The sequence below is a fragment of the Tiliqua scincoides genome, chromosome 1 (genome assembly GCF_035046505.1).
Source record: "Tiliqua scincoides isolate rTilSci1 chromosome 1, rTilSci1.hap2, whole genome shotgun sequence".
Lineage (NCBI taxonomy): Eukaryota > Metazoa > Chordata > Lepidosauria > Squamata > Scincidae > Tiliqua > Tiliqua scincoides.
In genome coordinates, this window is record NC_089821.1 from 251456175 (window position 1) to 251472394 (window position 16220).

Genomic DNA, 16220 nt, shown 5'->3' on the forward strand with positions numbered 1-16220 from the left:
AAAAGCTGCCCCTGCCGAAATACCCTTCTCTACACCATGGTTAAAGATAGAGGCACTCTGTCCCACTTTGTACCTGGTAACCCTACTGATGAATGAAGTGCGAGTTATTAGCCCACACACCCTAATGGTGAGGGCATTGCCAAAAGCTGATAGGTGACCCTGACCCATGGTGGTGGAGCGTGTGTGGGTTTCCACATATGTTTGCGCAAGGGGAACAGGTATGTCACCATTTCTGTGTCTCTTTGGACTCCTATCTAAAGCCACTGAGCAGATAAAACACCTTCTCCCTTTTTCAGTTTTGCTTTCTTTACTTGTTTCATTAATCTGTAAATTGGGTGAAAATCTCTGAAAACATTTACAGTGAACCTAAGGCCTTGTGGATCATTGTGGATTGGGTACCATCCTACAAGTGTATCCCCTCCCCCTTAACATCAACAGAAAAGGTGGGCTACATTAATTGGAGGCTTGTCTGCCCTTTATCTTTTACTTTTGTGATCTTTCCACTTGTGGACCTGTCTATGAATAAGATGCCTTGGCAGCTGCAGCCACCCCACAATGTCCAACCACATCCACAAATAAATTAGACTAATGACCTGCTGTGTCAATGTCATGGAGATGACTCAGTCTAGTGCAGGGGTGCCCAAACCCCAGCCCTGGGGCCACTTGCGGCCCTCGAGGCCTCTCAATGCGGCCCTCAGGGAGCCCCCAGTCTCCAATGAGCCTCTGGCCCTCCGGAGATTTGTTGGAGCCTGCACTGGCCTGATGCAGCTGCTCTCAGCGTGAGGGCGACTGTTTGACCTCTCGCATGAGCTGTGTGATGAGGGCTTCCTCCATTGCTTGCTGTTTCACGACTGTGATACAGTAGCAGCAGCAAAGGAAAGGCCAGCCTTGCTTTGTGCAAGGCCTTTTATAGGTCTTGAGCTATTTCAAGACCTTCATTCATTCATATAAGTTCATCTTTAATATATTCAGTTATGTAAACTTATGTAAATTTATTCAAATTTGAAATATAAATATAAATTAATTCTTTTTTTCCCTGGCCCCCGACACAGTGTCAAAGAGACGATGTGGCCCTCTTGCCAAAAACTTTGGACACCCCTGGTCTAGTGGGTGAAGAGAACTGAGAATTCACATATTGTGGAACATAAATTCTGAAGAGTACTCTAGAACAGTGTTTCTCAAACTGTGGGTCAGGACTTACTAGGTAGTCGTGAACCAATTTCAGGTGGATCCCCATTCATTTCATTATTTTATTTTTAATATATTAGGCTTGATGCTCCCATGGTATGTGACTGCATTTGGGGAAATGTTAGGGATCTGTACTTTTAACAGGCTATTATTATGTGCTTTTAACAATGATAGTCAATGGGACTTCCTCTTGCGTAAGTGTGGGTAGGATTGCAGCCTAGAATTGTTAAAAATTGTCCGGCTTGATGATGTCATTTCCGGTCATGACATCACTTTCAGTGGGTCCTGACAGATTCTCAATCTAAAAAGTGGGTCCCAGTGCTAAAAGTTTGACAACCACTGGTGTAAATGTTTCAGTGGGAGCCAAATATGTAAATCCTCCTTTCCAATGGAATAACGTGTTCCTGTTTAGATGGTTCTGGGTATTGTATTTCCTTGTTATATCAAGACTGTATTCAAATATTATGGGGTGTGTAGCTCAGAAGCATTTGTGCTCAGTCATAGAGTTTCTCTTTTGTAATTATAGCTTGTCATCCTGTTTCAAAATTACTCTAGTGTAGACAGTAATGAATAATGCAGACTTGCCTGAACTGAAAATGATGCTCCTCAGTAATTTTAAATGTTGAACTTGCACATCAAGTTGATCAGCATTTTAAATGTTGCTCATATTACACCCTATAAATATTTGCCAATAATCTTCTGCAAAAGATTGGCAATAATCTTCTGCAAAATCTTCGATTTTGTAGAACAATGGACTATTTGGTACTAGAGGATGATAGGTTGTGTTCCTACACATGTGTAGACAGACATGCAAAGATGCCCACATTTGTTGATGTTCACTTTGATTCTGTGCATGTTTACTCAGAAGTAATTTTTGTAATTACAAATTTTATCTTTGTAAACCAGTTTGTGAACATTTTGTTGGAAAGTGGTATACGGTATTCTAATTAAGAAGTTGAAGGGGCCTTCCACTCTAATAAGTGTAGATAGGATTACAGCCTTTGTTGATTCATAAGAACATAACATAAGAACATAAGAACAGCCCCACTGGATCAGGCCACAGGCCCATCTAGTCCAGCTTCCTGTATCTCACAGCGGCCCACCAAATGCCCTAGGGAGCACACCAGATAACAAGAGACCCCATCCTGGTGCCCTCCCCTGCATCTGGCATTCTGACATAACCCATTTCTAAAATCAGGAGGTTCCGCATACACATCATGGCTTGTACGCCATAATGGATTTTTCCTCCAGAAACGTGTCCAATCCCTTTTTAAAGGCGTCTAGGCTAGACGCCAGCACCACATCCTGTGGCAAGGAGTTCCACAGACCGACCACACGCTGAGTAAAGAAATATTTTCTTCTGTCTGTCCTAACCCTCCCAACACTCAATTTTAGTGGATGTCCCCTGGTTCTGGTATTCTGTGAGAGTGTAAAGAGCATCTCCCTATCCACTCTGTCCATTCCCTGCATAATTTTGTATGCCTCAATCATGTCCCCCCTCAGGCGTCTCTTTTCTAGGCTGAAGAGGCCCAAACGCCGTAGCCTTTCCACATAAAGAAGGTGCCCCAGCCCCGTAATCATCTTAGTCGCTCTCTTTTGCACCTTTTCCATTTCCTCTATGTCTTTTTTGAGATGCGGCGACCAGAACTGGACACAATACTCCAGGTGTGGCCTTACCATAGATTTGTACAACGGCATTATAATACTAGCCATCTTCTAGATCAGGTGTGTCAAACTCATTTCATACAGCAGATGGATTCATAGCTCCTGCTGAGGACCAGAAGTGACATCATTAAGTAGGAAATGATGTCATTAAGCAGATGATGGCTAGAATAAGCACTTAGTTCTCATGTGGGACCTTGTAGGGCCTCTCATGTAGGTCTTTTTTGTTTGTTTGAACTGAAGTGTTTGGGGATGACGCAGTAAAAAATGAAGCATGCTTTAAGTCCCACTGTGTAATGCTTGGTGGTCTCCCCTGAAAATCATTGGAACTTAAAAAATACTTAATATTTGGTTGGATCATACCTTGTGTTGTGCAATACTGTACATTCTGTGGTGCTACTAGAAAGTGAATTTATTATCAATCCCTGCTGAGATCACTCCTGAGGTGTATTCTGATTTTACTCTTAAATGCATGCAGAAAGAAAGTGTCCTTTCTGTAGGGAATTAAGCAGATTCCTTCTATAAGCGTTTTACTGCCCAATCCTATGCATTTCTACTCGGAAGTAAGTGCCATTGTGTACAATGAGACTTCTCCCTGGAAAGTATGCATAGGATTGTGTGGTTAGTCTCCAGCAAAAAAAAAAAAAAGTGTTGTGTATGTTGCTGTGTTAAGACATTCTTCTACTGTAACTGCAAAATACTTCTTTTAAAAAAAATAAATCTGTAAATATTGTATTTTTAGGAGCCTTGCTGACTGCAGAGCATGTGAAGGATCACATTAAAATTTCAGTTGAAGAAGGTCAAGAGACTATCCTTCGAGTATCTGAGTAAGTGCCTTGTATCCCTGCTGCCAGGGCTTTTAAAAGTCCATTGATGTGTATTTTTGTGAAGAGCAGAAGAAATAGCAACACAGGATTAATGATCACATGTTGAATGGATAACTGTTTAACCATTGGTTTTTGGTAGGGTTTTATGCTATAACAAGTAATTACCCGTCTGTAACTAGTGATGTTCTTTTTGAAAGGTTTTGAAAAGACTTGGCTAATCTCAAACACTACTTGTACCCCTGAATACAGGAGTTGCTACTTAATCTTAGAATTTCAATTTGTGAAATCACATATGGCTCTTTTTGCTCTAAGTTGCCCAAGATGATCAAAATAACCTCTCAAGAATTAAACTTTTAGTTTCTATAGTTAAAATTAATTCTGACATTCTCTTGTTCTTCCTCCGGTTTTTAATTATTTTGCATGGTCTATTAAGCTTATATTTTATTGGGGTAGGGGCCGGTTTTCTGATCTGTTCTGTGCAGTGTTTACTTTTTAGGCACTCAGTAAATACTATTGTTGCTGTTATTGGCATCAGTTTTGTAAATAGTATTTCATTTTTTTCCCCCTAAAGAAGCACTCATAACAATTCGTGGTTATAGCAAGTGCACTTATAACCTGGTAAAACAAAGGGATTGTTTTCCATTGGCCACTTCTTCACAGTCAGGATGTAGATGAACAGACATGGTTGCATGTCTGCTTGTGAACCAGTTGTGAAAAAGGTAGGGATATCCCCAGTACCTGGGATGGACCAGAGTAAAGCAGCATCTGCCTGTCTTTCTTCCAGGCAGATACACTAAGTCCCTAACTTGCATCCTAGTTTTGCGCTGGAAGTTTGCCTGGAAGTCAAAATGGACGGACCTCGGCTCTTGTCAGTTCAGCACTAGTGCACCTGCACAAAAGCACCAGAACAGAGTGCACCTGCATGAAAGTGCTGATACGGCCATTCCTAAATCAGGAATGTAGAGTAGTCTTAAACACTGTTCTATTTAAATTCACAATATTGAAAGTAAAGAGCTCCTCAGGCATACTTTTAGTAGCCCTTAAAAAAATATGATTTGGGGAGATCCTCTTCAGATTGTCAGCAGTGTTGCTTACTTGTTTCATTGGGAATTGCTTCATTTTTCTTAACTTTCTCCTCCATTACCAAAACGGTTAGGGTTCTGGAACCAGTAACCATTTGAAAATGTGCACACCCATTTATTGTTGTTGTTGTTGTTTTTGTTGTTGTAACCTTTATTGATCAATTTTTTTCTTGGTGTTATGCCCATTAAGGGCCAAATCCGATCAAATTTTCCAGTGCCAGTGCAGCAGTGCCAATGGGGCGTGCACTGCATCCTGTGGTGAGGAGGCGGTCACAGAGGCCTCCTCAAGGTATGGGAACATTTGTTCCCTTACGTCAGGGCTGCGTTGTGGCTGCACCGGTGCTGGAAAGTTGGATAGGATTGGGCCCTCATTCAGTTGGAAATCTTTTGTTAGTTGTTAGGCTGTTTTTATAATCCATTTTAGTGCAATTATTTTTTCAAGTGCACATAAACTCATACCTATTTCATTTTGCATATTATAGTCAAGTTACATTCACTGATGTGAATTCCATAGCTCGCTATCTGGCCAGAATTGCCACATCAGCTGGATTATATGGATCTAACTTGTTGGAGCACACTGAGGTGAGAGGCTGTCTTCTGCAATTACTGGAATTCAATTTTTCTCTATATATTCCTAACCTTTTCCCATTGTTGGAGAATCTTTTGCAGTAGCCCCCCTGTATCTGTGGACTTGGTTTCCACAGTTTCAGGTATCCGTGGTTCTCAGACACCCCATGTTGCACTCATAACTCACCTTTCTTTGTTGGCAAATGCTTTGTTTGCAAAGCAGTGCTAAAAGGAAGCAGACAGCAAGAATACTAGACTCATAGCTGGCAGAGGAGGAAGCAGACAAACAGCAAGAACACTAGTCTCTGCTTCCTGTTAGCATTCTCACTGTTGCCTCCAGAATTGAGGGTCGCCAAGGGCCCCAAATGGCCCCCGGGCCTGTGTTTGGGCACCCCTGGGAGACCATCAGGAGCTTCTTTGGTCTCATTGGATACAGCAGCAGCAGTTTTGATGTCACTGTAGCCCTGGGTGATAGGGAAGCATAGGACTGGGCTGTTAGTCACTCATTATGGCACTTAGAGTGGCTCAGAACGTTAACTGCAGAAATTGCTTGGTCTGAGCTAGGATAAATATCAGGTTTTGTGCATTATAGCAGTCTACTATCCTTCTAAGATTGCCACACAGTAAGTGTTTAATTGAAGATTGACTAAGACAACTGTTATTTAAATTAAAGTTAGCAGAAATTATACATTCGAACATACAAATTTGCTGTTCTTTAATGAGCTATGCTACCTTGGCAGTGAGAATTAATTGTTCTCTTGTTCAGTATCTTTTCGCTGCACATATAATTGTTAGCTAAATAAGGGTAACATACTACAGTTATCGCTAAAAATGAGATGAAGATAGAGGCATGCAGGAAAGGGGAGCTAGAAGGGAACTTAACTATATGCATTCCTAAATATTTAAAAGAGAATGTGTTAATCTGCTCATGTACAATATTGCTTTTCATATTTTAAACGTGACTTGAATAATGCTGACTCAAAGATACAGCTTTTAATAATTTTCTTGCAATGGTGGATACCAGTTCTTGGTACTGATGATAAACAATTTAATGTAACTTGCTAAGATAATTTTTAAAAAAATATTATTGTTTTTCTTTTTCACAGATTGACCATTGGCTGGAATTTAGCACCACAAAATTGTCTACTTCAGCCCATTTTGCTTCAGCAATTCAAGAGCTCAATAACTCTCTTTCTCTGAGGACTTACTTGGTTGGAAACTCTTTGAGTCTTGCAGATCTCAGTGTCTGGGCAACACTAAAAGGTAAGAAATCATAATAAATATCCTAAATGATTGTATCTTGATGCATGTATCAGGAGCTATTTCATTGGGGCAAATCGGGAAGTAGGTTCACACAAATGACTGTATCTTTTAAACATAAGATAATAGCCTGAGATTTCATAGCTCAATCCTATGCATGTATATTTGGAAGTAAGACCTGTTGTGTTCAGTGGGACTTACTCCCAGAAAAGAATGTATAGGATTACAGCTTCGGTTCCTTTTAATCTTACACCTATTTTTTTTGTTAATAAACTTATGAGAAACACATTTTCTTTTGTTAGGGAGAGATGTAATATTTATTGGAAAACAAAATATTTAAACACATTGAGGCTGCAATCCCTTGAACATTTTCCTGGGAGTAAGCCCAGTTTAACTCAGTGGGGCTTACTTCTGAGTAGACATGCATACGATTGTTCTGTAAGACTGCAATCCTATGCACGCTTACCTGGAGTAAGCCTCACTGAGCACAGTGTGACTTACTTCTGAGCAATTATGCATAGGATTGCATTGTTTATCCACAGAAAAGATTCATTATATGTATTATAGTTTGAATCTTGCCATTTTTGTTAGTGAAGAATAAGTTCTTTTTTTTCTTTTTTTTCCAAATCTGCTCCTCCTCAAGAAAGCTACAGATATTCAGGTGTGCTGTTTAGTGTGAATGATGTGAGCCATGTCAATAATTTATCTTGACAAAATGTGTGCTTCCTAATTTGTAATTAAACACCTCTTTTTTTTCCAACAGGCAACAATGCATGGCAAGAGCAGTTACTTCAGGGTAATGCTCCAGTTCATGTAAAACGCTGGTACAGTTTTCTGGAAGCACAGAATGTTTTTCAGTCAGTAGGTACTAGGTGGACTGTGGGAGCGGCTCTTCCAAAAACAAAAATGGTAAGGTTTTTCTTTTTTTATTCTTAGGCATCTCTGGCTCAGATTCTGTCAAAATTCTGGCTTGTGGATGCAAATGATTTTATTTGCGAAGTGCTGAGCAAAAAAGGTTGCAGTTGGCTGCTGGGCAATTGAAAATTATGCCGACATATAAGGACTGAATCAGCAGTGTTCCCTGAGTTCCCCAATAAACCCGTGGGAGTATATAGGTTGCAGTGGCCAGTTAGTGCTGATTTGTATAACAAGCATTCCAACTATAAGTTGCCAGCAAACTTTTTACCAACAAAGCACTGAATCTGATATATTTTCAAATATAGGCAGTAGTAACAGTAGTGTACAATATTACCTTTTATTAGGACTAGCTAAAATGTCACAGAATCATAAGCAAGCTTTGGAATTCCCCAGAAGTCTTTTTCAGTAAGACAGAATAAAAAAGGAGGGGGGGAGGAGAAAAAGAGAGGTCTTCCCTAAAATGTCTGTATTCTCCCTCTTGTTTTGTTCTTTCTCTAACCTAAATTAGTCTGTGATTTAATAATTTTGTTCTCACTTTAAGGCAACAGATAAGAAACAAGATGTTGGAAAATTTGTTGAGCTCCCTGGGGCAGAAATGGGGAAGGTCATTGTTAGATTTCCTCCAGAGGCAAGTGGGTAAGTTGATAAATGCTATTTATGGTGTTGGTTTTTCTTTTTTAACCATATTCCTTTTGTGATATGAAAGATGGAGTTTCATGATGGAATGAAAAGACATCTCTCTTTACATTTTTGTGGAGACTACTTAAAACCTGGGTTGTGGACATGATATTTAAGGTTGTGCTTTCGTATAAAATTGCTTATGTTTGAAGTTATATAAAAAGATACACTTAAAACAAACTTTGTCAGATATGTTGGGTGTCAGGTTCAGTATCCCATTCTGCTCTGCTAAGCTTCGGTTTATGGGAAAAATTTTAAGACAAAAAATGTATCACTTAATTTAATTAATTGCTTTAGAAAACACAGCCTTTCACAATATTTGTCTTTTATAAGCTTAGTTTAGTTCTTATCAGCTTGTATCCAGAGAATTTGCACATCAGGGCTTCCCACTTTCTTTCTCCCTGTTTGAACCAATCAAAAAGTCACTCCTGAGGCTCAGGAGACCCTCATGAATGGTGTGTGAGGTAATGCAAGTGGCTGCTGCTGAGCATATCAGAAAATGGCACCTACCTCCTAGGTGAGTGGAAGTTCTTCCACTCACACTAGAAATTCAAAAGGAGTCCTTTTGCATTGCTGTGCTGCATGACCTTCTGCTTTCAGTAGGGCCTAATCTCCAAGAACGTAACTCTCCTCTTTTTTACAGAAGGAGCTCTTGATCATGGAGTGCCACAATACAAAAGGCTAAGAGATAATCCATAGTGAATAAATGTACAATCCACAGTTAATAAATGTAGACATCCCTTTTGTTGTTGTTGAGACAGAAATCTGAATCAGAAACTGGATTTTGTATCTATAGGGAGATTTAAATTGGTATCATGAACTGATTTCTGGCAAATGTGTTTAAAAAATGGTATTGCCATTTTTGAGGTCATGATCTGCTAGTCAGACCAGTTCTTAGTCATTATAGATCTTTAATCAAGTGATGATTTTTAAAAAACTAAATGCGTGTTGTTGTGTGAGCAGCTCCTAAACTATTGATTTCCAGACTTACGATGCACTCGTGATATGTGCAATATAAAATATTGCAAAAAACAGTTGGATTCTACTGCTAGAACTGCTGTCAGTTGTGACTGAAACCTAAGTGCTCTCAGGCTTTTATTTTTATATTACCAAATGAAATATATGACTTTTATGAGGAATTTTGTAGCAGGGAAGTGCTGCTCTGTTGCTTCATTTGTTTTGTGTTCTGCTATTTTTGACATAGTGTCTTTTATCTCTTGTCCTAAGCATGAAATGGTTTTGTTCCCTTCAATGGTTTTGGTTCCAGGTACTTGCACATTGGCCACGCGAAAGCTGCTCTGCTGAATCAGCACTACCAAGTGAATTTCAAGGGTAAACTGATCATGAGGTTTGATGATACCAATCCAGAAAAAGAAAAAGAAGACTTTGAAAAGGTAGAGTAAGATTATTGTGAGAGCCATTTATTGATCATGCTTCTGCAGAATTTAAATCAGATATCTTACTGCTTAATTTTTGCACTGTTCTGCTAACCATGAGGGGGGAAAAATAATTTATATAACTATATCCTGTGAAGCATTCATATATGTACTTACTGGAAAAAAAAACTTGCAGAAGAAAGTGGGGGCAAGGGCAACAGAAGCAACTTTGCCCCCGCAGGTAACAGGAGCATCAGAGCAAATCTTCCATGACTTTGTCCCATGTCTCATCCCAGCATGCAAAAGGCTGGAATATTTTATTTACCATTTTTAAATTCCACCTTTCTTTTAAGGAAGTCATGGCTTCCCATGCAGTCTTTTCCATCCAGACACTGATCAGAATTGCTTGGCTTCAGCCGTCACTGCGTGTTGCACTCTTCAGCAGGGCCTCGAGGTGGCGGGTGCAGGGAGTACATTGAACCTGGGCCTGGGGGTCTAGAAGGGGCCCAGGAGTCAGATTCACTTTTGAAAGAAGAAGGGAAGCACGTACACCCGTGATAGTTAACAGTCTTACCTCCTTTCCCAGTGTACATAACATGATTGTCTGGACATCTTGGTAGTAAATAGAGGTCAAGTTGGAGTTTTGAGAGCCTGATATAAGTACCTAAAGAGCAGTGGTCGTAGTTTATATTATGGTCCATTGGCATGTGTACAGATTTCAAGAAAATAATCCAGAATACATTGTGAACTGGCAAATAGAGTTGAGTTGGGCTGCCTGGCGTGAGTTATAAGTATTTGAGATATTATCCATTACTCATAGATTGCATAGATACAAGGAAATAGATCACAAAAAATACAAAATAATGAAAGGAAAGCATCATGTAGCATCATTACCTGATGCTATATTGGTCACTATTCTTTACTTATTTAGTACAGTGCTTTGAAATTGCACGATAAAGTCTAAATTCTCATTCACAGAACAGAACTTTAGGATTTCTTATTGTCTTCTGTTGGACATGCAGGGCAATCTTATGCATGTTTACTCAGAAGTAAATATCACTGTGTTTAATGGGGTTTACTTCCAGGTAAGTTTGCCTAAGCATTTGAAGTTTGCAGACCTAAGCATCTGAAAAAATAAAATAAATTTGACATGATCTGAGTTGGAGTTCAAAGTTTATTTACAAAGAATTTTTATATGGCAAATTAGTCCTTTTAAAATGTTGCAGGTTATCCTGGAAGATGTTGCAATGCTGCACATAAAACCTGATCAATTTACATACACTTCTGATCATTTTGAAACGATAATGAAATATGCTGAGAAACTCATTCAGGATGGAAAGGCTTATGTAGATGACACGCCAGCAGAACAAATGAAAATGGAACGGGAGCAGAGAATAGAGTCCAAGCACAGAAATAACCGTAAGTTGCTTTATCAGTTTCCATCTCCTTTTGATTAGTTAATGAAATCGGAACTATAAGTGACTTAGGGCCTGATCCTGAACCCTGCATGCCGACTTACTGCCGGTAAGCACTGTTGCAAACATGCCATAAGTCATGTTTACGAGCCCTTACTGTGGGCCCAGTACCGGAGCTCGCCCAGTGTGAGCCTGCGCTGGGCCAGTCCAGTGGCTGGGCCTACATTCCACAGCCCAGCCATCACCTGGACCACTAGGCGGCTGAGAGTTGAGTGGGGGCGGGGGGAGGCGTTCTGGGGTGGTGGGAGGGCAGGGAAAGGGCAGGAAGAACATAAGAAGAGCCCCGCTGGATCAGGCCAAGGGCCCATCTAGTCCAGCTTCCTGTACCTCACAGTGGCCCACCAAATGCCCCAGGGAGCACACAACAGACCCAGTCTGCATCCTGGTGCCCTCCCCTGCGGGGGAGAGGCAGACCAGATTCTGAGCCCTGTGTTGGGCTGTGCAGTCCAACATGGGCCTCTTCAATTCTGTGCTGGACCAAGAGCTGCCGCAAAATCAAATAACCCCATTGTGGGGCTACTTCCCTTGGGAGAAGGGGACAAAATTCCCCTTCTCCCAAGGAGGTGGTGGCGGCTGCCCGGATTGCTCAGGATACTGCAGCAATCGTTTTTGGCACCGCAGCAGACCTGTGCTCCAGGCAGCCCAGGATTGGGCTGTTAGTAAGTATTGGATTGCGGTGAATGCAGAAGTGTTCAGATATTGAGCATGTGATTAGTATTGGACTTGGTAATCCACTGTGTGAAGCTGTCTGAGTGTTCATTGCACCTTGTAATAGGAGTAGTGTTGATTATGTAGTTCATAGAAAGTGTACTTGCTCCCTGAATCACTGACATTCGACTTACAGATGACTGCATAGTACATCCTTTGTGGTGCTTTCTGATTGGTGTGTTCTGACTTCTGGACAGGCCCCCATAACATAACTTGTATATGTGTTGGGAACTTAGTGTAATGGCAAGTAACCTCTTAAAGAATTGTCCAGTGTTCAGTCCTGAGGATCCTGAGGTGAAAATGGAGGGGGTTATGGTTTGCATGCAGAACGTCGCAGCTAAATCTCTGGCTTCTCCAGGGAACATCTTTGCCTGAAACTCTGGAGAGCCATTGTCAGTCACAGTAGATAGTATTGCCCCCGGAGAAGCAGTAATCTCCTTGTACTGAATTTAGTCAACAACAAACTTCAACAAAACACATGGCAAGCATTGACCAAAAGCATGATGTTATGCCTGATGTTATGGTTGGCATTTTAAAATCTGAAGTTACTATGAGTTAAAGTTTTCACACATGATGGCTACTGTTGTCTGACATACTGGAATGAAGTCAAGAAATCACAGAAAAATGCCATTGGAATATCACATGAGAAAAGAACAAGCCCTTTCTTTAAAAGTAATGTCAAAATATTTCTTGGAGCTAAAATAATCAAAATTAATATTTATAAATGTTTTGCAATTAGTGTGGCATAACATCCAACTGTCAAAATGTATTACGTGAACTCAGTGTTTTCAATTTAATAGCTGTTGAGAAGAATCTACAGATGTGGGAGGAAATGAAAAAGGGAACGGAATATGGACAAACTTGCTGTCTACGAGCAAAAATTGACATGAGTAGTAATAATGGATGTATGAGGGACCCAACGCTTTATCGTTGCAAAAACCAGCCACACCCACGTACTGGAAATAAGTACAAGTATGTATTTTCCCCTGTTCAGAAAGATCTTTCTTAAACTGCTTTTCTTTTTAAAAGGTACGGGTTCTCTGGAAATATTACTTTGTTTACAAAAATAAAGGCTTGAAAGTATCTGCAGAATCTATGTATAAATATCTACGTGTTATATGCCACTTTTCAGCAAAAGTTCACAAAGCAGATAGGTGTGTTATATGTATATGTTGATCTGGTATTGAATGGTACCACATAAATTCCAAAACAGAGTAGATCACTAAGGGCCTAGTCCTGTCCAACTTTCCAGCACTGATGGAACCTCAGTGCAGCCCCCAGGTAACCGAACAAAGGCTCCCTCACCTTGCGGAGACCTCTGTGACTGCCCCCCCCACTGCAGTATGCAACGCATGCCCCGTTGGCACAGCTGTATCAATGCTGTAAAGTTGGAGATTGGGCCCTAAATCATAGAGCTTGTTAATCTGTCTGTTTGTAAGCATAGGCTCCTGTGGCAAGTATCGGATCGCAGTGGACAAGCATGTGGCTCCATCCATAGTAGCAGGGAGAAAATGGAGTGGGGTGGGGAATCCGCAAATAGTCCAGGAACAACTGTTTGTGGAAGTGAGCAAATTCAATCAGGGAAATCCAAAGTACAAAAAATATGCAGAATTTTCTCAGCTTAGTTATTTAGTAGTTTATATTTTTAATCAACTGTTTAACTGTCACTTGCAGTTGAACCTGTATATTATGTTAAGCTCATAAGTTGACACATATATTTATTTCCCTATGTAGCAACCTCTGCTTAGCAGCTGATAGCTTTACTTCAGGCCCTGATTATATGACTTTTAAAAGGTCATTGTGAACCCATTGGTTAAATGGATTGTGCTTTTTATAGTCAGCATGAAGAGTGCAGACACTGGACTAGTGACACGTGGACACAGCTGATTATTAATGTAAAGCACCTACTTCTAGCTATCATTGGTGATAAATTTAGTAGAAGGGAAACTGATTCAATGTAATTGTTTTTAATTCTTCATAGAAATGTTTCAAAGCACAAAGTAATGCTGCTTAACCAATTGGAACTATTGCTATTTTTGGTTGTGCTTTGTCTGATAACATCCATACTTTTTTGCAGCAGTTGTAATGTAGTTGCCTTCAAATGAAAATTATTGGCAGAAAACTTTGGACAGAACTAAACATTACATTCCAGGGTGGCAGGTACCTGCTGGGGAGAAGTGGTAGGCTGGGGGTGGGGCTTAACATGTCCCTCATCATGTCCTCCTAGACCAGCCATTTTCAACCACTGGGCTGTGGCACACTGGCGTGCCACGAGTGGCCCTCAGGTGTGCCACAGGAATTTGGGGTGAAGGTCATTTATTAATAGGGCCAATGGGAGATGTGAGCCCCCACTGGCAGCATGGTGTGCCTTGTCAATTGTCAAAAACCTAGTGGTGTGCTTTGACCATTTTAGTGCCTTGTCAGTGTGCCATGAGCTGAAAAAGGTTGAAAATCACTCTCCTAGACAATTTTTAATCTTTTCCCCTCTTCTGGGCTCCACAGCTAGAAGTGAGCTGTGCAGGACCGCAGGAACCCACCTGTGGAGAGGGATGGGTCACTTGCTTGTATAGGACAACTGGCAAACAATGAAGGGAGTTAAGTATCCCTCATCTCACCAGTCTGTCCTTGCGTGTATCACCCTACATGCCTTCTGTATACATGGTTTTTGGACCATATGTTTGCTGGTTCTGCTCTCTGAATGCTTAGGTTGCTAAACAAACAAACTTGCTTTGTTCGCTAGCATTTGATAATTAGTTATACTAAAATCTTCTGCTACAAACACCACACACACACTCTGTATATGGTATGTGCATATACTGGAATAATAATTCCTGGGGCAAACTCATTCCCCTGCCTTGCATAATGGAAACAAACCTTAATATTTCAGTACACCACAGAAGTTACCATGTGTGTAGTATATGATGTGTAATTACAATAAGTGTTTTCACTTGGCTTGAAAATAGTGGGCTATGCCTCTTTCATTGCCACTGTATTATAGCAGGCATGTTTTCTGATGCTTTAGAGATTGCTTACTAACTGTATTAAAGGTATATGCAGTACTCAACATTTATGGACTACAAATGATGCTTGATTATATTTCTGTTTTTGTTCCAGTATTTACCCCACGTATGACTTTGCCTGTCCTATAGTTGATAGTATTGAAGGAGTTACCCATGCATTGAGAACAACAGAATACCATGACAGAGATGAGCAGTTCTACTGGATCATTGAAGCCTTGGGGATAAGAAAACCATATATCTGGGAGTACAGTCGTTTAAACCTGAACAACACTGTACTATCTAAAAGAAAGCTCACCTGGTTTGTCAATGAAGGGCTTGTGGATGGCTGGTATGTTAAAAGAGGTTATCTTGGTAGGAGCTGTCTTGGTGTTCCTATTAGTACACCATAATGGATTGTAACCTAAGGCACATGAATGCAACAGTGCTCATGCAAGCTGTCTTTTCCATGGCAGGTATCTCGGCCCCCCCCCCAATAAAAAAAATCAATGTTGGTGAATAGGACATCTCTGGGAATGGTATGGGCTGCTCTGGGAGAAGGAAAATAGCTTGTCTGAGCTTTGTTGTGCTTGTGCTCCTTTAAAATACAACTTGTTATTTGCATGCTTGCTTTTGAGTTGTGATCAGGCAATTTTTAATTAGTTCTTAAATATTTCACTAGTTGCTTTGTATGCTAAGAATTGTAATGAAATCTGATAAAATCTCTGTCACATTTTTTGCACTTTTGTTACAGCTTGTTAGATACCTTTTTTTTTTCCTTCATGTTCTCAAAATATTTTAAAATATCTTCATCAGGCTTTTTATTTAGCTAAGATGTTTTACTTAACAACTTTGGTTAACTAGCCAGCATTAGAATTTTCAAACCCAGATGATTGATTGATTTTTGTGAGCAAGTTCTGAGAACATCCCAACAGATGGGTTCTATACAGTCATGAGCAGTGTATTCAGACTAGCTTCTGATCATGCAGTTATGAGATCATAACTTTTGCAGCAAAAAGTACAAATGTTTAGAATATTCAAGGGTCAGGATTTTTATAAAAGAGTATGTTGATGACCTGTGCTTCAAGTTCATACAAGTAAATTTTTTTTTCTTGAAACAGGCACACTTCTACATTTGTTTAAATAATAAATTTCTTAATCTTAGGGATGACCCACGATTCCCAACTGTGCGTGGTGTACTGAGAAGAGGCATGACCGTGGAAGGATTGAAGCAGTTCATTGCTGCACAAGTATGTGTTGTATTTCTGTTTCCTTCCCAGCGCCATTGCTGGAGTAACTTTGTAGACATTTTGTAGATGGCACCCTTCCCCTAAAGCAGCAGTTTTCAACCCTTGTGCCATGTGCACATTGTATGTTGCAAATGGTCTGCAGGTGTCCTGTGGTAGTTTTGGGGGAGGGTCATTTATTAGTAGGGCCATTGGGGGATATGAGCCCACCACAGACAGCTCAGTGTGCCTTGTAC

The 16220-nt window shown here is 40.4% G+C and overlaps 1 protein-coding gene across 3 annotated transcripts in view; it reads left to right on the forward strand.

Annotated features, from left to right (window-relative positions):
* EPRS1 (glutamyl-prolyl-tRNA synthetase 1) overlaps nt 1-16220 on the forward strand; it is a 58814-nt gene that overhangs the window by 1192 nt on the left and 41402 nt on the right. For all 3 annotated transcript variants that reach the window (XM_066618897.1, XM_066618908.1, XM_066618918.1), the window contains exons 2-11: nt 3593-3677; nt 5242-5341; nt 6433-6589; nt 7350-7495; nt 8046-8140; nt 9450-9576; nt 10785-10977; nt 12542-12713; nt 14856-15089; nt 15903-15987. In XM_066618897.1, the coding sequence (XP_066474994.1) occupies nt 3593-3677; nt 5242-5341; nt 6433-6589; nt 7350-7495; nt 8046-8140; nt 9450-9576; nt 10785-10977; nt 12542-12713; nt 14856-15089; nt 15903-15987 (1394 nt within the window). The remainder of the gene's footprint in view (nt 1-3592; nt 3678-5241; nt 5342-6432; nt 6590-7349; nt 7496-8045; nt 8141-9449; nt 9577-10784; nt 10978-12541; nt 12714-14855; nt 15090-15902; nt 15988-16220) is intronic.